General features: G+C 51.0%; 1 protein-coding gene across 1 annotated transcript in view; it reads left to right on the top strand.

Moving 5' to 3' along the window:
• Positions 1 to 982: 982 nt before the first annotated feature.
• The window catches only part of RNF213 (ring finger protein 213), a 112,418-nt gene continuing 87,412 nt past the window's right edge, over positions 983 to 25,988 (top strand). Inside the window, 4 exon segments of the mRNA XM_036836586.1 lie at positions 983 to 1,083; positions 3,431 to 3,572; positions 13,298 to 13,458; positions 18,195 to 18,344. Of these exon segments, the coding sequence (XP_036692481.1) occupies positions 3,443 to 3,572; positions 13,298 to 13,458; positions 18,195 to 18,344 (441 nt within the window). The 5' untranslated portion in view covers positions 983 to 1,083; positions 3,431 to 3,442.

The following is a 25,988-nucleotide window of genomic DNA, read 5'->3' on the forward strand; positions in this document are numbered from 1 at the left end:
GGGCTGGCCCAGAATTCTGATGTGCACACCAGCGGGGTCCACAGGTCCCCACTCTGCCGGGCCCAGCCAAGCTCTGCTGGCATTCCCCCAAACCCTAAGCACTGCCTGAGCGCAAAGATGCTGGGGTTGAATGGCTGGGAGAAGCCAGCCCTGCAAGGGGCAGGCACTGCAGGAGGGGAACCCCAAGAAGGACAGAGCTTGCTGTTCCCAGCCCAGAGGAAGGACAGTGTGACTGGAGGGTGTGGGAAAGGAGGAAATGGTTGGAGAGGTGGGTGGGAGCCCTGGGCCCTTTTAATGTAACAATGATGCTCATCTTAACTGGCATTTGTAGCATCACATGGGCCTGAGCTAGGCTCCTCACAAATGCTCTCAGGCGGGTGCTGGCTGGGAGGGGAGAGGACAGTGAGGAGTAAATAAGCTGATGTACATCAAGCACTTTGCCCGGGGCCTGGAACACCAGCTTTCACTGTAATAGTAGTTCTCCAACAGCCCTAGGGCCGGATTACGAGCCTGACAGATGAGAAAACTGAGGTGCAGAGGCAGGCCGGGGCAGTGGCCTCTAGGTTATCAGTGACCAACACAAGGCTGAGCGTGGGCCGCTGTGGTCACTTAATCCACACAAAGCCCCGATGCGATGCGGCAGGTGACCTCCACCTTGCATCTGAGTGGCTTGAAGCTCGGCTGAGTGACCAGCCTCGTGTCCTCGGGGCCCCTCCCGGGCTGGCCGCTGGCTCGCAAGGTCCTGGACACTGTCCAAGGGGCTGGGGCTGGACTGGGGATGCGCGCGCCCGGGCTCGGCCCACGGCGTGGGGGCCGCTGGGGTAGACCCACGTGCGAACCCCAGCCTCTGCCCGGCCGTAATCAGGGCCCCTCCGCCTCCCGCCCCGCGCGCGCAGCGGCAGGAGGCGCCTCCTCTGCGGCGGGCGACCTGGCCAGGCGCCGGGTCCACTGGGGGGCGCCACTCGACGGCCACACCCGAGCGAACCCTGCTGCGCCGGGCGAAGCGGGGGGAGGGGCAGGACCCAGGACGCCAGAAACGAAACCGCGCGGTCTGGCGGCGGTGTGGGCGCGGGAGCGACGCAGGTGCGAGCTGGCGGGCAGGGCGGGGATTCGCAGTTGAGAGGCCCGGGCGCAGGTACACCAGACGCGGGTCTTGGCGGGCGGAGTGCCGATTTACAGGGAGGGATGCCGGGTCCCGTGAGTGCGGGGCGCAAGTTCCCGTGGGTACGGGCTGTCTCACAGGTCGGAGTGCGGGTCCCCTGGGTGCGAGAGGGTCCCACGGATCAGGGTCCCCGCCGGTCTGGGCCACGGTCGCGGAGGCGCGGCCCGAGGCGTTGCCGGGGAGCTCCGCTTGCGTCCTGATGCGCCGCGTCCGGCCGCCGTCCGCGCCGGGCCGCCCCTTCCTGCGGCGCTGAGTTTCGGTTTCGCCGCAGGTTCCCGGTCCAGCCCCGCCCCGCGGCACCGTGCATACCCTGTTCTCCGGCCGCGCGCAGCAGGTGGGACTGGCGGAGGCAGCGCGCTTTCCCCGGGCCCCAGCTACATTCCCGGGGGCCCAGCCTCGGGTGCGGAGGACCCCCTGCGGGGAAGCGCCGGTCGGGCTTTGAATCCGAGAGCACTGCCCGGGGAGGGGGCGCGGCGGGGCCTGATAGCGGACCGGGACGGGCCGACCTGGGGGCCTCTACCCGGGAACGGAATCCTTCACTTTCATTAATTGCAACAACGGAAAAGTGATGTTGCGAAAAATGCCCATATCTGTATTTCATGGTAACTTTTAGGAGAACGGCATCACTGCCCACATCACCGAGCCGCCCAGAGCGCAGGGTTCTCCCGACTTAGCAGGGGCTGCCTGTGGCCAGGGGCTAAAGGGCAGGTTGCCACCTCTCCGGTTTTGGCCTTGAGAGCCGCGAGTGGGACGCGGCCCTGGGGAGAGGAGAATGGGGGAGTGTGAGGATGGTGGGGGCCACCACCTGGTTCTCTTTGGTGGTGGTGGGCGGAATGTGGCTGGAAAAAAGGGGAAGGGAAAAGTCAGGAAGCTGATTGAATAGAGATGTGTTGGTGCCGCCCTCGCGTTTTCCCTTCGGCCCCTGGTGCTGGCGAGAAACAATAGGGCACTTGAGTGAGGAATTCTGATCCTTGCTGTGAGTTTTCTGGTCTGTGGGGAAGCAGAGCTTTGGAGAGAGGGAATACACCTTCGGAGAGAGGCCTGGGCCCTGGGGAGTCGTTGAGAGTATTTTAGTGAGAGAGTACCCAGACGACAGTGGTGGTTGCTTTAGGATGGTTGATTCAGGGGGCGTATGGAGGGGAGAGGGGAGGTGGGAACCAGGGCCCTGAGGATAACTGCGCACACTGAGTGCTTTTGGTCAGGCCCTGCCCCCACCCCCCCCACCAAGAGCCCACCATCAGGGAGACCAAGCTGGTGGTGGCAGAGGGGCACCCATGCTGCAGATGAAGTGAAAATGAGAATAGGATGCAGGCGCCGGTAGAAGGGCTGGGGCAGGGAGTCGCTGTTTGATGAGGGCCCTTTGGGTGCCCTCCCAGCTGGGGAAGGAGCTGACTTGGCCACTGCTCCAGCAAAGTTCTTGGACCTGAAGCCAGCAGAAATGGGTGGCCGGTGGATCTTTGTTCCCCAAGAGCCAAGACACCTGTCTCCACTCTCACCATGGATGCACTAAGTTGTCCCTGGAGGCTGGATATTCTCAGCCTGAGTCCTGGCCTTGGCATGACCCTGACCTTGGTTTGCTGCCAGTCCCACAGAAGGTGTTCTGAGGGCCAAATGGTCAATGAGAAGAGTGCAGGCTTAGCAGATGGCACTCCCCGTTATTAGGAATCTTGACCACTGGCCCCGTTATTAGGAATCCTGACTGCCAGCCGTATAGCCCTGGGCTGCCCTGTGCAGGCTGGTTCCTTTGGCAGGCTCTGACTCAGCCATTTGCTGCCAGCATATCTGCAGTGAGGCACAGAGAGTCTGAGTCCCTTGCCTGGGGCACGCAGCAGGTATCCCCACCCCATGTCTTATCTCGGGGTTTTGCACAAGCTGTGTCTCTGCTTGCTCCCCCACTACCCCCAGTCTCCACTCACTTGGCTCAGCTGACCTGGCTCCCAGTCTCAGCTGGGTGAGGAAATTTTTAGACTCACTGAGTGATGGAGAGTTCAGGAGGCTGGGAGGGGCAAGCCTGGTGGGGGCAGCAGAAAAGGAAGTGGGTGCTGGAGCCACTGGGGGCTCAGACCAGGAGGGAGTTGGAGAGGGAGGTTGGGATAAGGCAGGCTGGAGCGCCTCAGGGGCGGTGGTCAGGCTGACTTTCAGTTGAACAAGGAGAACTTCTAGGCCACTGCAATTTCACTTTCCCAGAAAATGAAACTGAAGCAGGGCTGTGGTCACATGACAGGTGGTGGGGTATAAAGCTGGCTGCCTCGGGACTCTTGCTTCCAGATCTGCAGAGGCATGCCAGACTCAGGAATTCCCCTCCCTGGAGGTATGGAGTGTCCTTCCTGCCGGCATATCTCCAAAGAGGAAGCCCCGAAGTTCTGCAGCCAGTGTGGACAGAAGCTGCTTCCTGCAGCCCCTGTACCAGGTAAGGCCCTGATGCGGCTGGGAGCCCAGTGGAGCTGGCGGTAGTGGGGCAGTCAGCTAAGTCCCACCTCCCTCCCTAGCAATGGAGACCTTGGTCAGCAGTCAACCCAGGCCAGCAGTGACGTCTTCTGTGGCTAAAGAACTCTTTCTAGAAGAAGCACTTTTCTTAGAAATACAGTTTTATCTGGCCCTTTGCTGGAGGCATGTGTCACTTTTTACAGAATTTCAGTTTCATTTCTTGGAGAGAACTTGGGGTTTTCCTTCTCCCTTGGGAGTGGGAAGTGTTGGGCTGAGCTGAGCAGTCTTAGAGGATTTCAGAGGATGCTGCATAGTAGCGGTATCCTAGGCCCACTTGGTGGGGGAGGGGTCCCCACAGCTTGCATAGGCCCCTTCCTGGTGAGGGGCGGCCGGTAGGTGCATGAAGGTAGAACTGTGCCAGGTGGGCCTCACCTGCAGACTCTGGTCGGTCCTTGATTCTCTCGGTGTCCGGGACCTTGGACTGTCTCCCTGCCCCTCCTAGTACATACTAGGCATGCTCTGAGCGCAGGACTTTTGCACTGCCTTTTCCCTCTGCCTGGAACACACCTTTCCTCAGAGGGCGGCACATCTCCCCCATACCCTCCTTCCAGTCGTTGCTCAACTGTCTCCTTTTTTCTGGAGGCCCACTCTGGCCACCCAGTTGAAAACTGTGCTCGCCCCTCCCCTTCACTCTGAATTGCACTTCCCCAGGCTCTTTGTCCTGGTAGCACTTGGACCATACCAGGGTGGGGCTTCAGAGACATTTGCTCTCCTTTTTTTTTTTTTTTAAAGAACCAGCTTTTAGTTTTATTGATGTTGTTATTGTTTTCTTTGTTTCTATTTCATTTATTTCTGTTCTGATCTTTATGGTTTCTTTCCTTCTGCTAACTTTGGGTTTTGTTTGTTCTTCTTTCTGTAGTTCCTTTAGGTGTAACGTTAGATTGTTTATTTGAGATTTTTCTTGTTTCTTGAGGTAGGCTTGTATAGCTATAAACTTCCCTCTTAGAACTGCTTTTGCTGCATTCCATAGGTTTTGGATCGTTGTGTTTTCATTATCATTTGTCTCTAGGTATTTTCCGATTTCCTGTTTGATTTCTTCAGTGATCTCTTGGTTATTTAGTAACGTATTGTTTAGCCTCCATGTGTTTGTGTTTTTTACTTTTTTTTCCCTGTAATTGATTTCTGATCTCATAGCGCTGTAGTCAGAAAAGATGCTTGGTATGATTTCAATTTTCTTAAATTTACTGAGGCTTGATTTGTGACCCAAGATGTGATCTATCATGGAGAATGTTCCGTGTGCACTTGAGAAGAAAGTGTAATCTGCTGTTTCTGGATAGAATGTCCTATAAATATCAATTAAATCCATCGGGTTTATTGTGTCATTTAAAGCTTCTGGTTCCTTATTTATTTTCATTTTGAATGATCTGTCCATTGGTGTAAGTGAGGTGTTAAAGTCCCCCACTATTATTGTGTTACTGTCGATTTCCTCTTTTATAGCTGTTAGCAGTTGCCTTATGTATTGAGGTGCTCCTACGTTGGGTGCATATATATTTATAATTGTTATATCTTCTTCTTGGATTGATCCCTTGTTCATTATATAGTGTCCTTCTTTGTCTCTTGTAACATTCTTTATTTTAAAGTCTATTTTATCTGATATGAGTATTGCTACTTCAGCTTTCTTTTGATTTCCATTTGCATGGAATATCTTTTTCCATCCCTTCACTTTCAGTCTGTATGTGTTCCTAGGTCTGATGTGGGTCTCTTGTAGACAGCATGTATGTGGGTCCTGTTTTTGTATCTATTCAGCAAGCCTGTGTCTTTTCGTTGGAGTATTTAATCCATTCACGTTTAAGGTAATTATCGATATGTATGTTCCTGTGACCATTTTCTTAATTGTTTTGGGTTTGTTTTTGTAGGTCCTTTTCTTCTCTTGTGTTTCCCACTTAGAGAAGTTCCTTTAGCATTTGTCGTAGAGCTGGTTTGGTGGTGCTGAATTTTCTTAGCTTTGTTTGTCTGTAAAGCTTTTGATTTCTCCATCGAATCTGAATGAAATCCTTGCTGGGTAGAGTAATCTTGGTTGTAGTTTCTTCCCTTTCATCACTTTAAGTATATCATGCCACTCCCTTCTGGCTTGTAGAGTTTCTGCTGAGAAATCAGCTGTTAACCTTATGGGAGTTCCCTTGTATGTTATTTGTCATTTTTCCCTTGCTACTTTCAATAATTTTTCTTTGTCTTTAATTTTTGCCAATTTGATTACTATGTGTCTCAGCGTGTTTCTCCTTGGGTTTATCCTATATGGGACTCACTGAGCTTCCTGGACTTGGGTGGCTATTTCCTTTCCCATGTTAGGGAAGTTTTCGACTATAATCTCTTCAAATATTTTCTCGGGTCCTTTCTCTCTCTCTTCTCCTTCTGGGACCCCTATAATGCGAATGTTGTTGTGTTTAATGTTGTCCCAGAGGTCTCTTAGGCGGTCTTCATTTCTTTTCATTCTTTTTTCTTTATTCTGTTCCGCAGCAGTGAATTCCACCATTCTGTCTTCCAGGTCACTTATCCGTTCTTCTGCCTCAGTTATTCTGCTATTGATTCCTTCTAGTGTAGTTTTCATTTCAGTTATTGTATTGTTCATCTCTGTTTGTTTGCTCTTTAATTCTTCTAGGTCTTTGTTAAACATTTCTTGCATCTTCTCGATCTTTGCCTCCATTCTTTTTCCGAGGTCCCGGATCATCTTCACTATCCTTATTCTGAATTCTTTTTCTGGAAGGTTGCCTATCTCCATTTCATTTAGTTGTTTTTCTGGGGTTTTATCTTGTTCCTTCATCTGGTACATAGCCCTCTGCCTTTTCATCTTGTCTATCTTTCTGTGAATGTGGTTTTTGTTCCACAGGCTGCAGGATTGTATTTCTTCTTGCTTCTGCTGTCTGCCCTCTGGTGGATGAGGCTATCTTGACATTTGCTCTCTTGTTCACTGCTTTATCCCAAGTCTCTTGTGTGCTCCCTGGAACACAATAGGTACTCAATAAGTAATTGCTGAATGAACCAAAGAAGGTGCACTTTGAGGCAGGGATGAGATGGACACCCCCAGTTCTTTGATTGATCCTGTTTCTGCTGTATTTGTACAAAGTGCTCATGTTACAGATGCTTTCTTTGGACTGTAAGAGATATGGAGAGGTGGCCACTTTTTGTTGTCAGTTTTTTATTGATTTTCTTTTGCTTCTAACCCTTCGGGAGGAGCTTGGTGGGCAGCTGAGTGTCCACTCTTATCATTGATTCCTGGTGCAGATAGTGAATCATAGCATGGCTGAGCTATTGGTGTCCAGGCAGAATTTCCCACCTGCCAGGGCTCCCCACCCTGGTCACTAGAACATCCGCCTGACTAGGTGGCCTTGGGAGGAGGGGTCTTTGGGACCTCAGAGACTAAAAACACAAATAAAACCAATCAGCTAACCTGTGATTTGCCTGATCCTGTGCTAAATATTGAGGGAGGAGCTATTATCAATCCCCATTTTAGAGATGTCAAGACTGAAGCACAGAGAGGTTAAGTAACTTGCCCAGAGTCACACAGCTAGCAACTGGCAGAGAAGGGATTTTTGAACTCAGGAGCCAGAACCAGTACCCTGGAAGGAAGCTGTGGTTGAGGTCTTACTGGCCTAGCATGGTCGGGGAGGAAGTTTTCCTCTACCCTTCTAGGTCCTTCTGGTTTGTCTAAGAATTAAATTGACAGACAGATTAACGGGAGAAAATCAGAACTTCATTTGAGTCTCATGTCCTGTGCCTGGCACCTGCTGAGACTGACCCTTTTGGGAGGGCCTCCAGGAAAGCTTGCTCTCCCCTGCCACCCTTTAATTTTGTGTGAGGGGCTTTCCCAGGGCTGCTGAGAGCAACTGATGTGTTTTCCAACAGAACAGGGAAAAAAGCCTTGTCTGAGAACCCTGGTCACCTTCTAGTGTCCTGCCTGTCCAGGCAGGTAGGGAGAGCAGGCAAGGCAGCTGTCCACCTCGGCCTGGTCAGAGGTCACTCCAGGGCCCCCAACCGTTAGTAGGGCAAGGTCACTACCAAGATGGACAGCCCACGCCTCTGAGATGCTTGGCGTCTCTGCCAGCTCCAGGGGCAAAGGCTTTGAGAGCTGTTGGGGGTTTGCTGGCTTCTGGGCTGCCTGCTTATCCTCTGTGAGCACAATGAGTGCTGGACAGGGCCATTGTCCTTAGGGCTGGCTTGCTGGGGGCGGTCCCTTACCCGTCACTGGGGGTCGGGGGTAGGGACCAGGCCCTGGTCACTCAGTGTGGGTCACACAATAGGGCTGAGGACCCAGGTGTTGAATGGTGAGTCCTGCCTCTGACCCACACCCACTTCCTGCCTACCGATTTCTCTGCTAACTCACGCGCCAGCCAAGCCTCTATTTTTACAGGAATGGAAACTGAAACCAAAATGTTGGGAGGCTTGGGTGAGCTGCAGAAGGAGTTATCTCCACCTTTCAGCCACTTGTAGGTCTGCCAGGCCGCCCGGCCTCTGAGCCCTGGACATCCTGGATGCTGGGCTCCCTCTGGTGCTGCAGGTGGGGCCCGTTCCTCTGGAACTTGAGCAAGGTTGGGATCCATGGAGCCAGGAGAGGCTGCAGTGCAGGTGCCAGAGGTGCCAGGACACTTGGGTCTGGGCGGTGGGGGGAGTGGGAGGCCACGCAGATAAAGGCGTGAAACGGGAGTGTGTGGACAGTTCCAGGCCACCCTGGGCATAGGTGGAGGGCGACCGGCTTTGCCAGGGGTGATGTTGGTGCAGTCTGATGGTAGAGCAGGGGTGATGTTCATCTGGTCCGATGGTGGAGGGTTTCCAATGCCAGTAGGTTCAGCGGGGCAGGGGGTAGGGGGTGGTCAGGAGCCCCTCCCCCACCCCAAGTCACCCCTGTTCTGGTAGGTGCCCCAGGGAATCCAGGTGGGACTTCCTCCTTGATTGCTAGAAGGTTATTTTGGTGGGGGGGAGTTCTGGGAAATGCATTTTTTCTTTTGTTTTCTGCATTTCCAAGTTTTTCTTGTCGATGGTTTTTTTTTTTTTTAATTTTTAAATTTTATTTATTTATTTTTGGCTGTGCTGGGTCTTCATTGCTGCGCACTGGCTTTCTCTAGTTGCGGCCAGTGGGGGCCACTCTTTGTTACGGTGCGCGGGCTTCTCATCGCAGTGGCTTCTCTTGTTGCAGAGCATGGGCTCTAGGCACACGCGGGCTTCAGTAGCTGTGGCACGTGTGCTCAGTAGTTGTGGCTCGCGGGCTGTAGAGCACAGGCTCAGTAGTTGTGGCGCACGGGCTTAGTTGATCTGTGGCATGTGGGATCTTCCCGGACCAGGGCTTGAACGTGTGTCCCCTGCATTGGCAGGTGGATTCTTAACCACTGCGCCACCAGGGAAGCCCCGTCGCTGTTTTTATAATGGAAAAAAGTAAGATAAGCAGGCTGAGACCCCTTAGGAGTCCAGGAGGGGCTGGGGGCCGCTGGGGGAGCTCTGGAGGCAGCTGCGGTGGGCGAGGGGTGGCCCCAGGGTTTGGATGTAGCTGTGGAGGCCTCACTGGTCAGGGAAAGAGCCGCCCGCCTGCCAGCACTTGTGGGTCCACTGATGCGGCCACTTGGTTTCTGTGGCTGTCTGCACTGGCCTTCGAGTTTGTGCTGCAGGGAAGGATAACATTTCCCTCCTCCCTCCTAAATTCTTTAGCTGGTCTAACAATTAAATTGATAAGAGACAGATTAACATTTCATGTGTACGGGAGCCCCATAAAAATAGGAGACCCAAAAGGCAGCCAGGTAATTGAAGCTTCTGTAACACCCTTACTTAAGGAGAGGGGTAGGATCTGGGGCTGCAAAGAGGAGGGCTTTTCACAGGAAGGCAGAGGAGAAGTTTGGAAAATAGAGGTTGCTCTATTATGCAGATAAGTTTTTTGGTAAAATGGTAACTATAGTAATGGCTCTCTTCCTGGTATAGACCAGGGTATAGACCTAATTTAGGTATAGACCTAAATTTTCTGTTGTAAATGTAGGCCGTTGAGGGGGAGGCCAAGAGCTTTTCTTGAATCTGCTTAGTTTTAATTGTCTTTAGCACAAAATAATCCTCGTGCCAAAGTGACATATTTGGGGTGGGAAATTCTGCTCCCCTTCAATGCCCACCGCACCTGACCCAGGGACTGCCTGGTGGTGGGAGGAGTGCGTGGGCTGAGAGAGTTGCGTTGTTCTATGTGGTGGTTTTAATTTTTTAAAATTGTGATAAAATATTTAAAACAAATGATGGAAGAGATTTTCACAAACTGAAGTATGGGGAAGTCGTTTGGGCTTATACATGATTCAGCCTGAACTTTGTGTGAACTGGAACAGCCTGACTCATGGCCTGTCAAACATACCTCACACATGTGCTTTAACCATTAGCGACTCCACTTTGAAGATAAGGATAAATGCCTCCCTTGCTGTGGCGCCCACATCAGCACCCCCCCAAATTTAAGGTTCACTTTCCAGACGCCGGGGTCATACTGACTTGCAGTGTACGTGCTAATCTACTTCATCTGAAACTTTGAAAGGATGTACCCCTGTCATGTTTGGTGTGTGTTCTTTGTTCTGACAAGATATAAAACTGCTGAAAACCATGCTTCAATGGAGCAGTTCCTCAGAACTACTGAGAGGCTGCCTCCTGGGCTATAGTCCTCAGTTTTGGTCAGATAAAACTCTCTTCTGTTCCATATTATGGATTGATTATTGATTATTTGCATTGACACACAAAATTTACCATTTTAACCACGTTTACGTGGACAGTTCAGTGGCATTAGGCACATTCACAATGTTGTAAAACCATCACCACCATCCATCTCCAGAACTTCTTCCTCTTTTCAAACTGAAACTGTCCCTATTAGACACTAACTGTCCTTCCCCCTCCCCCAACCCCTGGCATCTGCCATCCTACTTTCTGTCTCTGTGACTTCTACTGCTCTAGGGGCCTCATATAAAAGCTTGAGGCATGCAGTACTTTCTTTAGCCTTCAGGACAAGGCAGCTGCAGCCCCTGTTTTCCAGCTGAGGGAGGGGTGGGGATTGCTGTGGGTGGCAGACCCAGAGCTGCTGTCAGGGCTCATTTGGGAGCCTAGGCGTGGAGCCTGTGCAGCTGACTGATTTAGGTTGAACTAATTTTGTAGCAGTGATTTGGGGTTGCCTGTGAGATCCCTGCCCTTCTCCCCTATTCACGTGCTAATCAGCCATTGACTGGATTTGGGGATCTGTCTGAAGGGGAGCTCAGACCCTCTTAGCCCTCTCTGGATACCTGTGTGTCTGTTACCTGCAGGCACACCTGTCTGCAGGGGCGCTGCAATGGGAGGTCATGCTGCCCAGCGTGCATGTACCTAGTGAGCCCATGCTTCATGGGGCAGGGACAGGAATTTGCTCTGATTCAGCCACAGTCCTGGGGGAAGGATCATGGCCCTAGCGCTGTCCCTGGGGCCTATCCTGGCCTCTGAGCCTGGGTTCAAACCCTGCTCGCCCCCTTGCCAGCTGGGGGCCTGAGCAAGTCACAGCGTGGCTGTGAGTACTTGATGGGTTAGCATGCAGAGTATCTAGTAGGTGCTAGTTAAGTTTTGCTCCTACTGAGTCCTGCTAGTTTCTTGTTTATTTTGATAATTGTAGACGAAGTACATGCTGGTGCGAATGACCTGCATGTTACAGGAGGATATAAAAAATGGTAAAGCCCCCTCAGCTTACCCCCAGCCCAGACCCTTCACACCCCCCATCAACACAACACCATTAACTGTTTGGTGTATCGCCTTCCAGATGTTTCCTCCGCGTGGAAACATGCACACACGCACGTGCGTTTCTATAAGCTGGTGCACTCTGCTTCCCTCATGTGGCGCCGCTCCGTGGCCTCTAGTTGAGACCGGTCTCAGCTCTGCCACGCAGCAGCCAGCCCCGTCCTGGACTCCTGTTCTTTTGCCACAGATGCACAGGGCTGGGCTGGATCCTTGCACGGGATCTGCCCCGAGGCCAGTCTGTCTGGAGGACAAGCTCCAAGGAGCTGCTTGCTGGCCCCAAGGGCCGGTGCATTTACAATGGAAACCTTCAAAACCCCCCACACAAGGCTTCTTCCGGCCCCTCTTGTCTGCAGGGTCTTCAAGGTTTCATTTCCAGCCATACCCTATCTAGGTTTGGGCCAGTCAGATGGGTAGAGACGGGTACCTCTTGGGTTCCACTATCACTTCCTTCATTGGTAGGGAAACTAAGTGTCTTTTCAAGGGTTAAGAGCTCACTTATAATTCTTTTTCTTTGAACTGCCTCTTTTCTTTTGGGAAGATCCTTTTCTTCCTTTTTTAGTTTATTCTTATTGATTTTCACAGTCACTGGGGCTGTTTATATTGGAGGCAACTAGAAACCCAGCTCCCTGCTTCCTTGGCAGGAGGAGTACACTGGGCCGCACGCGCTCGTGTCCAGACCGAGCTCTACAGATCTACACAGAGCTCTGCATCTTTCTCAGGTCCCGACAGCCCCGCTTTGTCCTTATGCTGCTGCCCTCATGGAGGCAGACTGGTCGTTTCCAAGCATAGGGTCTGTTTGTCTGACTGGGAAGAAGGAGTTGATGAGTTCGAAACCCCAGTAACCAGCCCTGGACCCCTGCTATACTTCTGCCAATCACTGGGGCCACGGAAATGCCAGGTTCTGATTGGATCAGGCTAATGGGGGGCCACCCCCCGCAGTGGAGGCTGGGGGAAGAGAGAGGAGGTCAGGACGCCCACAGTTTATCATCAAAGGACAGTGGCCCCGGGCTGTCGTGTGTTACAAATACTCTCCCAGCTTTATTTAGTTCTTTGGCCTTAAGGTTCAGAGTGTGTTTGTAGATGTTTAATGTATTTGTTAGAAATTCTGATTCCCGTTAATTGAAATCATCCAGCGAAGGCTCCTGAGGGGCTTTTGTTCCGGGCGCTGGGGACTCCAAGAACAAGGCCACTGGTCCCTGCCTTCCAGAACTTACAGAGGAGGAGGGCGGTGATACGACTGGGCACCGGGAGAGGGGAGTGGAAGGCGCTTTTGGAAGGTTCACCCCCCTCCCCGCATGGGCCTGGGGCCTTGGGGATCAGTCTAAGGGAGGCTTCCTGGCAGAAAACCATCTGGGGTGTGTGTGTCTCGGCGGGTGGTGGGGGGCATCGAGACCCAGGTTGGAAAATAGGATCCCTGAGGGATTCAGTGTGTGGGTCACTGTGTCAGGCTCTTGGTGCTGTGGGTGACCGCTCTAAACGGGTGTGATTTTGGAGGCAGACCAACCCCCAGGACACACGGATGGATGAGTGCAGGGAGGTGTTGGGAGACCCCTGGGCCCTGCTGGGAGAGGGGCTGGGAAGGGGGAGCCCGCCCCTGGGGAGAGAGGGGGGCTGCTTTTGGGAGGGAGGGCCGGGCGGCAGTCCCGGTTTGGAGCTCTGTAGAGTTTGAGGTGTCGCTGAGACATCAGGGTCTGGGGCTGTACTGATGCAGACACCGGGAGGAGCTGGACTGTGGTCTCTTGCTCGGCTGGGGCCGGGCTCCCGGGTCCCTTTCGCCCACCAGACAGCAGAAATTGTACCAGGCTTGCCTCACCACACGCAGGGCAGGACCTCGAGTGGGGAGAGGGCTAATCTTGGACAACGCTCGCGGGAGGAGTCCAAGTTTTCCTTCGTGACGTTCACTTGTTTTTCCGAGATGTGACCCATGTGCATCTGCCTTTGTAGATTCTGAGAACAACCTCGAGGCGACATCGGCCCCGGAGGGAGAAATGGAGTGTGGACAAGAGCTGAGGGAGGACAGCAGCCCTATCTTGTCCCTGGGCCCAGGTGATTGGCAAGAAAACCCAGATGAGCCCTGTTCGGACGTCTCCTGGCAAATCCAGAGAGTGAGTGCCTGGCCCCTGGGGAAGTGGGTCTGGGAGGAGTGGTTCTGCCCATCCACCTGCTCTGCAAGGACGCTACTTCCTGCTGTGGTTTCATCAGTGGCTGAACAAGGTCCCACATGTCCCCACAGCATCCTCTCCAGTACAACCTTATTACTCTGATGCCCAGCCCCTTGGCCCCTGCATGCTGGGCTGTGCCAGAGCCGCCCCTTCTGTGCCTGATTCATCGCAGGGTCTCTGGTTTCCCATCCCCCTTCCTTTTCCTCCCACCATACCCAGCACGTCGTGTCTCCCAGATGCTGTGCTTGGGCTGGGTCTGGGTGCCTGAGTTTCTGCCACGTGGGTATCTGGCTCTTCTCTGGGCGTTTTGCATGGACCAGGCAGTCCCTAAGGTGCCTCCAGGCTCTGAGGCAAGGGGGGTGCTCGGGAAATGCCACCATTTACCCAGACGTTCTTCCTCGAAGGGGAAGCCAAGCCATCTGGTCTCGCTGTAAGTGTCAGACCCCGAGAGAGCGTCTCCTAAGTGACCAGGCTGGAGCCCAGGCGAGGCTTGCAGAGAGTTACCTGAACAGATTCAGGGAGAATGATGGGGGAGAGCTCCCCACGCTGAAGTCTAGCCTGTCCAGACCCAGACAGCCGGGTCTGTTCCCAGGTTTCTTACTGAGAGGGACATTGTCTCTCTGCCTGGTAGGGTCTGGTCTCTTGTCTGGTCCTCAGTTGTTCTTTGTGGTCAGACAGTGTGGGAGGTGCTGCAGCTGGCAGTGTTGCAGCCCTTTGTGAGTGTGTGTGTGCATGCATGTGTGAGCAAATGTGTGTACATAGTATATGTGTGTGCACTCGTATGAGAATGTGTGTGTGGTATATGCATGTGTGTGTGAGTGTGTGTGGTAGTTGTGATGTGTATATGTGAGTGTATCCTTCCCCTTGGACAGTAATCCTGTCCAAAGCAGGATGGCCAGCTCCCATCCTGGGCCACGTGGGACACTGAAATTTGAGATAAACTCTTTTTTTTTTTTTTAAATAAATTTATTTATTTATTTATTTATTTATTTTTGGCTGCATTGGGTCTTCGTTGCTGCGTGCAGACATTCTCTAGTTGCAGAGAGTGGGGGCTTCTCTTTGTTGCGGTGTGTGGGCTTCTCATTGCAGTGGTTTCTCTTGTGGAGCATGGGCTCTAGGCATGGGGGCTTCAGTAGTTGTGGCGCGCAGGCTCAGTAGTTGTGGCACGTGGGCTCAGTAGTTGTGGCGCACAGGCTCAGTAGTTGTGGCATGCGGGCTCTAGAGTGCAGGCTCAGCAGTTGTGGCGCACGGGCTTAGTTGCTCCATGGCATGTGGGATCTTCCCAGACCAGGGTTCGAACCTGTGTCCCCTGCATTGGCAGGTGTATTCTTAACCACTGTGCCACCAGGGATGTCCCTTGGGTACACTCTTAAAGTGAGTATCAAGGAACACACACCATTAGGAAGAAAGTGTATGACACTGTGATTGAAAATGGTATTGAGCCCAGCAGGATTAGGGCTTTTTTTTTTAACCTTGACTGAGTAAGTTTAAGCTTCTCTTGGAAGAAAAAATGAGCAAGAATAACCAAGAAAATTTTTAAAAAGAAAAGCCTTGAGTGGGACTTGATGTATTAGATGAACAAAAACATGTTTCAAAGCCAGTCATTAAAACAGTGAATCTTGGGAGGAGTCAGTGTACCAGAATAGTTAACCCAGAAACAGACCCTAATGTGTACAAAAACAGTTGGAGAAAATATACATAAATATTTATCTGTTTCCCCATGGATGGGGAAAGATTTTCTAGTAATTAAAGCAAAGGTGAAAAATACAAATAAAAGATTGGTATATGTGACTCCAGAAAAAGTCTTAAAAGAATTAAAAATCTCATATCATGAGTACAAATGAAGGGCAAACAGTTTAGGAAAAATATGTATTTACGTATTTGTGTGTACATAAAAAGATTTGTATTTACATAACATTTTTTTAGCAAAGAGTGAGTTGCCTCAATATGTCAAAAGCTCTTAGAAATCAAGTAGGAAACAGTAACCAACCCAATAGAAAGATGGGCCAACAATAGACATAGTCCACAATAGAGAAGATAGAAATGGCCGTTAAACGTATAACTGTCCCACCTCTGAATCAAACACTCAGAAGAGCTGCAGGGTTTTATATTAAACCTATCAAACTAACAAACTGACTAAAAGTCAGCATTTGCAGCGATGGGGCAGTTTTCTCCCTGTAGGTGAGAGTAATGTGGTGGGACCCCCTGTGAGGCAGGTGCCCTTTGACCTGCTCTTCTGCTTCTCTACTGTCATTGTCAGAAAATAACCTCAGGCATGTGAGAGTTCATTTGAGGATTTTATCACAGCCTTAGTGGTTTATGGCCAAATGTTGGAGTCCACCTGAATATTCCACCCTGGGGAGTGTCATTTGTATCATCCTTACGGGCAGAAAGTACTGTGGCTTCCAACTGTTATTTCTGTCAAAGATTAAAGATATGAGGGAATTCTTGTAATCAAATCGGATAGCTAAATAAAAAGATAAAGAACAACGTATAGTAGACTGATATCAGCAAAAATGGCAGAGAAGGGAACTCCGAGGGCCTGTCCCCTCAGAGAAACACCCCAATAAGTGAGAACTGTAAGAATAAATTTTACTGGAACTCTGGAAAATAGTCTGAGGTTTGCAGTAACCAAGTGAGCGCAGAATCAAGAAAAAGGGGCTTAACCTGGTAAGAGAGCTTTGTGGTGCCGTAGTTCAACCTTAACTCAGCCGTGCCCTCCTCTCCCACGTGCTGGTGATCTGAGGATGACAGCTTCGTTCTGATGTTCTGCTGTGGGCTCCCCGTTCCAGAGGGGGCCGAGCAGACCTGTCCCCAAGGAGGGATGTTGTGACCTGTCTGGGAGTTCCCAGAAGGAATAACACAGGGCACTTGCCTTTTTTACACCTTACTTGGAACTAACTCTCTAAGGGTGGAAAAGCAGCTGTGCAGAGGATGTTCCTCAAAAGCACTGAAGGCAGATGGAAAGGTGCTACCTGTGCTCCCCCAACCCCGGGTGGAAGGTTCCAGCTGGGGTCACCAGCAGATGTGCCGGAAGCCTGGGGTGAAAAGCCTGAGAAAGTTCCTCTGGGGAATAAGATTTTGAAACAGCTACCAGGATTGGTGAGGAATCTGGAAAAAGCCACGCAAGTGCCCGGAGCTCCCCCAGGGGCTGGGTACGGGGTTCCTCCTGGTGGGACGAGAATGATTGAGTTACATGGAAGCGATGGTCATACAGTACTAAATGCCACTGAGTTGTGCACTTTAAAGTGGTTAACTTTAGGTTATGTTATGATCTTCACCTCAATATAAGAAAACTGTGTAATATTGTCATAGAAGGGGATTTAAAAACAAAAGCCTGGATGCACACTTACCCGTACAGGAGAGGAAGCCAGATGCGGTGAACACGGGAACGCTGGGGGGTGGTCTGGTGATTAGCTCCTGAGGGCTTCTGTGACTGTTGCCAGTCCCTGCAGTGACCTTACATAATCCTAGTAGACAGTGGTGTGTGCGTGGTTGGAAGGGCCTGCAGGCGAGGCCGTGATGTTCTAACAGTGGTGGGATGACATGCAGGGGCCCAAGGGAAATGGCCAGAACCAGGACCCGGACCACTTGGCCTCATCCCCAGCCGCTGAGTGAGTGGGCCCTTCACCCGGCTGTCGTGCGGTGGGTGCAGGGGTGTTGGGGTTACGGGCCGTGGGGAGCTCCTGTCCCTACCTGCCCTTCCTGTGGTGGCCCTTTGGTGCTGACTGACCGGGCGGCTTTGCTGGTTCTTGCTTCCAAATGGATTCGTTCTCCCCCTGGGACAGCTTCCCCTGCCCTGTGAGGAAGAGGGGCACCGGATGGAGCCCGGAGAGCTGGGTTGAAGGTGCCTCCTGACCCTGTGGTTGCTTCCAGTGTCGCCTCGGTCCTGTCGTCGGCTTCCTTCTGGGAGGGGATGGAGCCAGCCTGGGTACCTGGCGCTGACTGGGGTGGGCTTTGCTCCTGGGCCACCCACGTGCTCTGACCCGTCTCACCCACTGGGCCTTTCCAAGTGCCCCTCGGAGAACTCCCCTTCCCTTTCCACGCTGACTGCCTGCCCTCCCCAACACTCAGTCAGAGGCTCGTGGTCTTTCCCTTTGTCCGTCCCTGAGGACAGTGCCAGCCATGAGGCCCCCATGTGGGAGGCCCAAGTACCCTCCCCTGACCTGCACCCAAGGGGGATGGCACAGGGCTGGCTCTGTGCTGCCTGGGGTGTGCCATCCAGAGGGGTTGGGCACTGCCCTGCGTGCCCCCGTCCCCGAGAGCCCCCTCGAGGCCTGGCCTCAGGTGCTGGGCTGCCTGCTCCTCCAGGAGTGTCCCCGCAGCTGCATCTGTGTGGAAGCACCGGCCTAGGCATTGTGATGGAGCTTAGGGAACCAGGGCCTGGGCCTGCTTGCATGGGAGGTCCAGTGTGCCAAGGCTTGCAGGCACCAGCTCTAGCATGGGGCAGCTCGCCTGCATGGATTTGCTCTGCCTGCCACCTGCAGGACCCTTTCTTGGGTTCCCTACACCCGGGACCCTGTGCCTGCTGAGGCTGGACACCCCGGGGGCTGGGGGGCTGGCTCAGTCCTCACTCGAGAGCATCTCTCTGCCCGGGCCTGAGTTAGGGGTCCCTTAGGTCCTGATGGAGCGGTGCCTGTGGTCACCCTGTCCTGTCTGAAGGGGTCATGTTTCAACAGGGAGTTGCGTCAGAGGGTTTTGTAGATGCGGCAGACGGCGCATCCACATCCGATGAGCTGGAGGCTGCTAGTTACCCTGCCTGCAAAAGAAGAAAAGAGGATGCAACCCCGTTTGAAGTCCCTGACGCGTGCTCTCCAGACTCTGAGCAGGTAGTTTGCATAAATAGTGGCACACGATGCCTCCCGCCAAGGCTTGCATGAAACTGAGCCCCACACCTTCTCTGATGCTGAGGATAGCTGGTGGGGAGGCGCTTTTCACTCCTACCTGGGCTGGTCTAGGAAGGAGCCATGCCTTTAGGTGTCAGCTCTTGTGACTCTGAGGATGTTCTGCTAACATTGAATTTCAGCTTTATTGTATGTGGCCCCCTACCCCGCTTTTCCATCCATCTTTTAATTTCTTGTGCAGCTATCTTCTTTGGTTCATGGGAAAACTTACCCCGAAAGCTCCACAGGCCATACAGATTCTCTTCATGGAAAAGAGCAGGGGGGGCTGGGTTTTCCGTGGGAGCTGGGACCAGGCTGGTGGGGGTCAAAGGCCGAGCCTCTGCTGGGGCTTAGAGAAAACCCCCAGTCCCTGCAGCTGCCAGCGCCTGAGGTTATGGGCTCATGTTCTGAACCCCAGTTGTGCAGAGGAAGCCTGCTAAATTTAGTCTCTGGTTTCTGGAAGTTCAAATCCTGACTTCTTTCATTTTCTATAGCATCTGTGAGTCTTGTGGATTTCACTAATAATATCAAAAGTGAAACTAGCTAATATATGTAATGGAAGTATTTTTGCTTATGAGGAAAAGCAGTGAGGCTTCAGACATTGAAGAGTGATGTTTGTGGTGTTTAACCATCAGTCTTTTACAGAGTGGTGACTTTTTTCCTGAGTAAGATGGCCATTGATTCATTTAACAAAGATTTATTTGAGCAGCTGCTGCGTGTGGGGCACTGGGTGCTCGGTGTGAGGGGGAAGCCTGTAAACCAGGTGTGGTCTTGCCTCTGGGCTTGGGTCTGTTGGTTAGTTAAGAACGGAAGCACCTTGGGAATTCCCTGGAGATCTAGTGGTTAGGACTTGGTGCTTTCACCTCCTGGGGCCGGACTTCAATCCCTGGTTGGGGAACTGAGATCCCACAAGCCATGTGGCACAGCCAAAAACAAAAACAAAAAAGGCAAAAGCACCTTGTAAATACAGCGGACATCAGGGTGCGAGCACTAACAGAAAATGGGGGTGGGGGGTGGGTGGAGAACCCCTTCATGATCTACACAAACAGGAAAACCAAACTGCAAATAGATTTTCCCAGAAGGAAGGTTTAATATCGTAAAGATGTCAGTTCTCTCCTCAGATGTATACATCCAATTAGCCAGTTAATGTGTAAAAGTAGTATTGTTCCCAGTGGGTTTGTTTTTGTTTTTGTTTTTGTTTTGAAATAGATAAAAGACTCTAAAGTCCATCTAGAGTATAAATTGGCAAGAGTTCCTATAAAGAACGTAGAAAGGTAGAACAATAAATGGGAGATTTGACATCAAAATGTATCATAAGCTATAAACATAGCAATATAACATCCTAATGGAGTAACAGAGACCCATCAGGGAGGGTTGACATAGAACATCCAGATGCAGATGTGAGCATTTATGGCAGTTGAGCACGTGCTAAAGGTGGCATCATGTATCACAGAGTGAAGCTGTGTTAAGTAAGGGGTGTTTGAACCGTGGCTAACCATTTGGAAAAAACGGTTCTTTACTCATACTAAACACTAAAATATATACCAGCTTCGTTGACCATTTTAAAGTAAAATACACCCTAAAAGTTCTTGTAAATATAGGTGACTATTCATAAAATTATATAGATATTCCTAAGGCTCACCAAAACAACCCCTTAAATGCTGATAGGGGCACAAAAATATTCCAGATTCTGAGTTAGAGGGGACCATTCAGCAATAACGTGGAAAAGCAGATGGCTAGAAAACATTTGCAACATATGACAAAGGGTTCACAACTGGAATACCTAATCAATTCTCTCAAAGAAATAAGACATCCAGGCACTAACAGGACAGTGGGTGAAGGACATAAAAGGCAGTTCCCAGGAGAAAGAGATAAGTGGGCAGCAAATGTGGGGGAGTTCTCCTGGAGGGGTGATCAGGGGAGAGCACATGCCCACCGCCCGGAGGCTGCCCTGTTGCCTCTCAGATGGGTGGGGTTTGGTTTTATTTATTTACATATTTTATTATTATTTTTCAAATTGAAGTATAGTTGATTTGCAGTATTTCAGGTGTAGAGCAAAGTGATTCAGTTATGTGTATATTACATATATATATTCTTTTTAAGAATCTTTTCCATTATAGGTTATTACAAGGTATTGACTATAGTTCCCTGTGCTGTACAGTAGGTCCTTGTTGTTTATCTATTTTATATATAGTAGTGTGTATCTGTTAATCCCAAATTCCTAATTTATCCCTCCCCCACATTTCCCCTTTGATAACCATATTTGTTTTTATGTCCATGAGTCTATTTCTGTTTTGTAAATAAGTTCATTGGTATCATGTTTTTAGATTCCAGGGTTTTGGTTATATTAAAAAGAGGGTTTGGGCTGGTGGCTGCTGCCACAGGTGTGGTGACATCCACCAGTCTGCTCTTGGGGGCTGGGGTGTGGTCTGGGGTCCGCGTAATGGGCTGTTATCATCGTGTCACCCTTTCTCCCAATGGTTGTCTTCCAGGAACTGGGTCACGTCCCCACAGCGGTCCGTCTTGCATTTACTGCCATCTTTACACAGCCGTACCTCCCAGGCCCTCCTGGTTCTGCGGGGTCGCCTACCTCACTGTGGTGTGTGCTTCCTTGTTCTTTCCCTGCTGACAGCGCCCTTCCTTCTAGAAGGCAGACCTGATCCATGTTCCCTGGGGAGGGCGGCTGGCACCTGTTCATGAGGTCAGAAACCTCCTACCACCTTCTGTGATGACCAGAAGGCATCTGGTCACACACTTGTCGCAGAGGGGTCCTCCTGTACCGTGCCATGAATGATACAGGAGCCCTGAGGATGCTGTGGCCCAAGTATATCTACCAGAGCCTGACATCTTATGCACCAAAGCTGTTAGAACATTGATTACCTTGACTTATTTGGGGCTTCTGTAAAAACGAAACAACCTACTTGGAAGTTTGAGTATTTTAACCATTAGAAATCTTTTGGTTGCAAATAATTGAAACCCAGCTCTGGTAAATTAATACAATAAAGGGAATTTGTCACTCACGTAACTGAGAAATCCTCGGGTAGACCTAGCTGCATGCGAGGTTTAATCTGGGCACCTAGATGATATTCCCAAAGTCCGGGTATGTCTCTGTGTCTTTGCACTGCCTTCTTCATGTCAGTTAGCTCCTTGGCCCCTCAGTAGCGGTCTCCACCACTGTGGACCCTTCCACAGTTATCCACTTCCCACTGCATCATTCAGGGGACGAGAGAATGCCTCCTTCGGGGGCTTCCAGAGAAGAAAGGAGAAGCATCTCCTTCCCAGGGGAAGCCATCCTCAAATCTCAGTGGCTGTGATTGGAATACATACCCATCCCTAAACCAATCACTGTGGCCAGGGTGGTATGCTGACCCTGCAGCTGGAGTAGAGTTAATCCTGCTTGAACCACTTGGCTGAGAACGGGAGGTTCAGGGGACCATTTCCTGGAGTGGGGGAGTGGGAGCAGGGCGCCAGGCAGCTGGCGGGGCAGGGATGGTCCGAGCACCTCTCCAAGGCTCCAGAACTGGTCCAGTCAGGCTTCCTCAGCAAATCCAGGAATCGTGTGGTTCCCTTAGTAGAGATTCTTGTTGGACTTTTTCCTGATGGCCCCTCACTTCCTCCTCGGCATTCCCTACTATAGAGTCTTGGTTCCCTTTTGCAGTTGGCTAGCGTCTAATTGAGAGGCCGGCCCTGGTCCTAATGATACCACTTGTTGGGACAGGTGAGGCTGGGGGTCACCCTGATCTTCCTAGTTCTCATCCCAGTTTCTTTCCTCTTGTTGCTTCTGCAACGCCCACCTTATGTTTGTAGACAGACCCCCACCCCGCTCCCCCTACCAAAGCACTGCCCACGTGTGTCATCCCAGTTTTACAAAAGTGGAAACTGAAGCTGAGAAAGGTTACTTGGGTCTGGAGACGGCGGAAAGGAAGGCTGCAGAGAGGGAGCTTGGGCAGTGCCTGTTTACTAGAAGGAAGTGCTTGATCAGATGCCAGGTGGAAAGGTGACACTCTCCTCAGCCCTGCCGTCCTCCCTGAATTGGCAAAGCACTTCCTATTGAAACCGCACTCCTTCTCGGATTGGACTTGAACCCAGCTGCACCTCAGATTGGGCCTTGAACCCACGATCCCTGACTTAGGAGGGGACTCGAACCCACTGTCTTTTAACTGAAACTGCTCACCTGGTCTCAGGACTTAATGAAACTCAGGTCCTTTTGTCTCATCACAGAGATAATTCAGCATGAGGCAAAGCAATAGACAAAGAGTGAGTTTGTTAGCGTAGGACACTTGTGACAGATACAAGTGGGCAGGCAAGGGAGCGCAGCCCCAAGAACAAAGAGGGCTACATTTTTATAATCAAAGAAAAAGTGGGGAGAGGAGAAGACCACCTTCTTCCTCATTTTTAGGTAGACATCAAGGCTTACATCATTAGTTCCTCCTTTGACCCTATATATGGTCTAACGGGGACAATCATGGCACTATTTAAATCATATATGTGTTAGCAAAAGGATGGTAACATACACTAAAATATTGTAATTCATCTGAGGTTTCAGTATAGTGTCCTCTTTCACCTAGTTTCTTCCCCCCCCTCACCTATGCTCCTGTCTTGACTACATGCAGAAATGCTACTCTTCGGGGACCATTAACTCCCTGACTTCAAGTAACAAGATTCAGACCCCATATCTATTGTCTTGTGTTTTAACTATCAGGACTTGTGGCTTGAGTGTGCCTGGTGCTTGGATGCGCCTGGTTTTCCTTCAGCGTAGCGCAGATTATCGCTAGGTTACTGGATTCTTTTCTTGAGTGGTCATTGGCCTGCAACAGTTTCCTAAGCTCCCTTAAAATTCCTTTTCTGTCTTTAATCCCCTAGTGGGATTTCTAAACTAACTATTTAATTATTCTACTCTCTCCCTGTCACTATCAGTGCAGATGAAGGCAGAGGACCCCTGGGAAGTGGGGCAGAGCTAGTGGGCCCACTTCGCCTCCAACATGTCAGCTTTTGTCAAGCAGCTTCACTGACTTGCTGTCCAACGAGTCAGTGTTCCCACCTGTCACCCTCGCATCCTGCCATAGGTACCTTTTCAGGGTCTGCAGCACCACCCTCATGTGTGCTCCTGACCCAGCACTCAGGTGAGTGAAAGAGGCTGGCCTGCCTTCCCCCAGACTGAGGTCTCCTCTCTGCTCTCCCTGTGTGGGAGGCCTTTGTTCTTCTGATGGAGAAACAAAGTGATGCTCATTATAAAATCAGAGGTGTATTCTGACCAAACCCCCACCCCCCCCCAAGAAGTAGCAAACTGTTGTTTTTTCTAATTAATTCTCTTTGGGCAGGAATAGGAATAGCCTTTATGTATGCATATAGAGCTGGTGCAGTGTAGCTTTTTTTTTTTTTTTTATAATGTACATTCTTTTTTTATAAATTTATTTATTTATTTATTTTTGACTGCGTTGTTGCTGCGCGCAGGCTTTCTCTAGTTGTGGCGAGCAGGGGCTACTCTTCATTGTGGTGCACGGGCTTCTCATTGTGGTGCTTCTCTTGTTGTGGAGCACGGTCTCTAGGCACGCAGGCTTCAGTAGTTGTGGCACGTGAGCTCAGTAGTTGTGGCCCATGGGCTCTAGAGCACAGGCTCAGTAGTTGTGGCACACGGGCTTCGTTGCTCCGTGGCATGTGGGATCTTCCCGGACCAGGGCTCGAACCCATGTCCCCTGCACTGGCAGGCAGATTCTTAACCACTGCATCACCAGGGAAGCTCCCGCAGCGTAGCTTTTGAATTGAGGTATAATTGGCATTGAGTGAAAGGCACAGGTCTTCAGGGCAGAGCCCCCTAGATGTTCTGCTGTGTGTACAGCCTCGTCACCCCCACCAGATCCAGAGACAGGACATTGCAGTCCCCAGAAAGCTCGGTAGCATCCCTTCCAAGTCAATAAACTCTTCATTTAAAAAATGTTTTAATTAAATATTATGCCCACCATAAAGGGTATGTATAACATAAATGCAGGATTAACTAAGTGAATACTCATCCCCTACCATCCATTGTAAACATGGACAACTATTGGGGTCTCCTCCCAACCGCCCCCATCCGCTGCCCACACCCAGAGGTCGTGACCCACGTCCGTGCATGCATTCCCAATCATCAGTGTTTAGTTTTAGCGTGCATATTCCTGACTAATGCGGTCAAAATGACAGACCACAATAATTAGGAGTACGTAAATATGTAACAACTATAACACATATAAACTTGATTTTTGTCAAGGAAAATTTTAGACTTTAGCCTCGAGCCTTGCTATATGGCAGGCGTGCCAGCAGCCTGAGATCTGCCAACATCCCAGTCCTGTCTGTAGACCCGAGAGGGGGCTGGGCACTCACGTGCCCCCGTAGACGTGTGCTGAGAGAACTCTAAGTCACCTGTGCAAAATCTAAATCTTATTCTAAGGGTTTTTTTTTTCTTTTTTTAAGAAATTATTTATTTATTTATTTACTTATGGCTGTGTTGGGTCTTCGTTTCTATGCGAGGGCTTTCTCCAGTTGCAGCGAGCGGGGGCCACTCCTCATCGCGGTGCGCGGGCCTCTCACTGTCGCGGCCTCTCTTGTTGCGGAGCACAGGCTCCAGACGCGCAGGCTCAGTCGTTGTGGCTCACGGGCCTAGCTGCTCTGCGGCACGTGGGATCCTCCCAGACCAGGGCTCGAACCCGTGTCCCCTGCATTAGCAGGCAGACTCTCAATCACTGCGCCACCAGGGAAGCCCTATTCTAAGGGTTTTGAAGCAGCTTATAAAAAGAACAGTTAAATAGGGATAAGAAAAGGAGAAAGCAAGGTAAAGGGGAGAAAGGCAAATTGGAAATCAGAAGTCAAAACCTTTTGTTCTTGGATCTGATCACAGAGCCGACTGAGGGGTGTGGGGTCCCAGGGGGAGAGGAAATGTGCTGGTGCTGCAGGGAAACACGGGACTTTCCAAGGAATTTATTTAATGAGACAGAAGTGGTTAGGCACCTATAGGGGGTCAAGGGTTGTTCTAGACACTGCGAATGCAGCAGTGAAGAAAACAAGGACTTCCTTCCTGGAGGGGAAAGAAAATAAAGACATATTTAGTTGACAGTGGCTAAGGAGGGAAATAAAGCAGATGCGGGGCTGTGAAGGTTTGCTTTCCTACTGAGGGTGTCCGGGTGGTCTGCTGAGGGGTGTGGGGCAGAGGACTAAGTGAAGGAGGTGTCTGGAGAAAGACGGAACCTGAGGCAGGAGGCGCCCTGCTCGTATAACTGGTGATGACACGAGAGGTCAGTGGTACTTACGGATTCCAAGAGGGGGGCCACGTCCACAGGGCCCCACGGGAGGGAGAAGGAGCAAGGGGAGAACGTGGCCCAGAGCCTGCCTTGTGGGGAAAGGCAGGCAGGTTTGAGCAGGTTTAGGTTTGGCTGGTTTGAATACTCTTTGTGGGCTCTGGGCTATAGGGTTGTCTAGCTGTCCCGTACTTGGCCCTGCGGTGATTTAGTGCAGGGAATGTTGGCTTGGAGGGAGAGTTTGATAAAGGAGGTGGGGGGCAGGGCTCCGTGTTAGTTGGTTTGCAGATGAAAGATCTGCTCAGATCTTTCATCTGCTCAG

This window comes from Balaenoptera musculus, chromosome 20, assembly GCF_009873245.2.
Source record: "Balaenoptera musculus isolate JJ_BM4_2016_0621 chromosome 20, mBalMus1.pri.v3, whole genome shotgun sequence".
Taxonomy (NCBI): domain Eukaryota; kingdom Metazoa; phylum Chordata; class Mammalia; order Artiodactyla; family Balaenopteridae; genus Balaenoptera; species Balaenoptera musculus.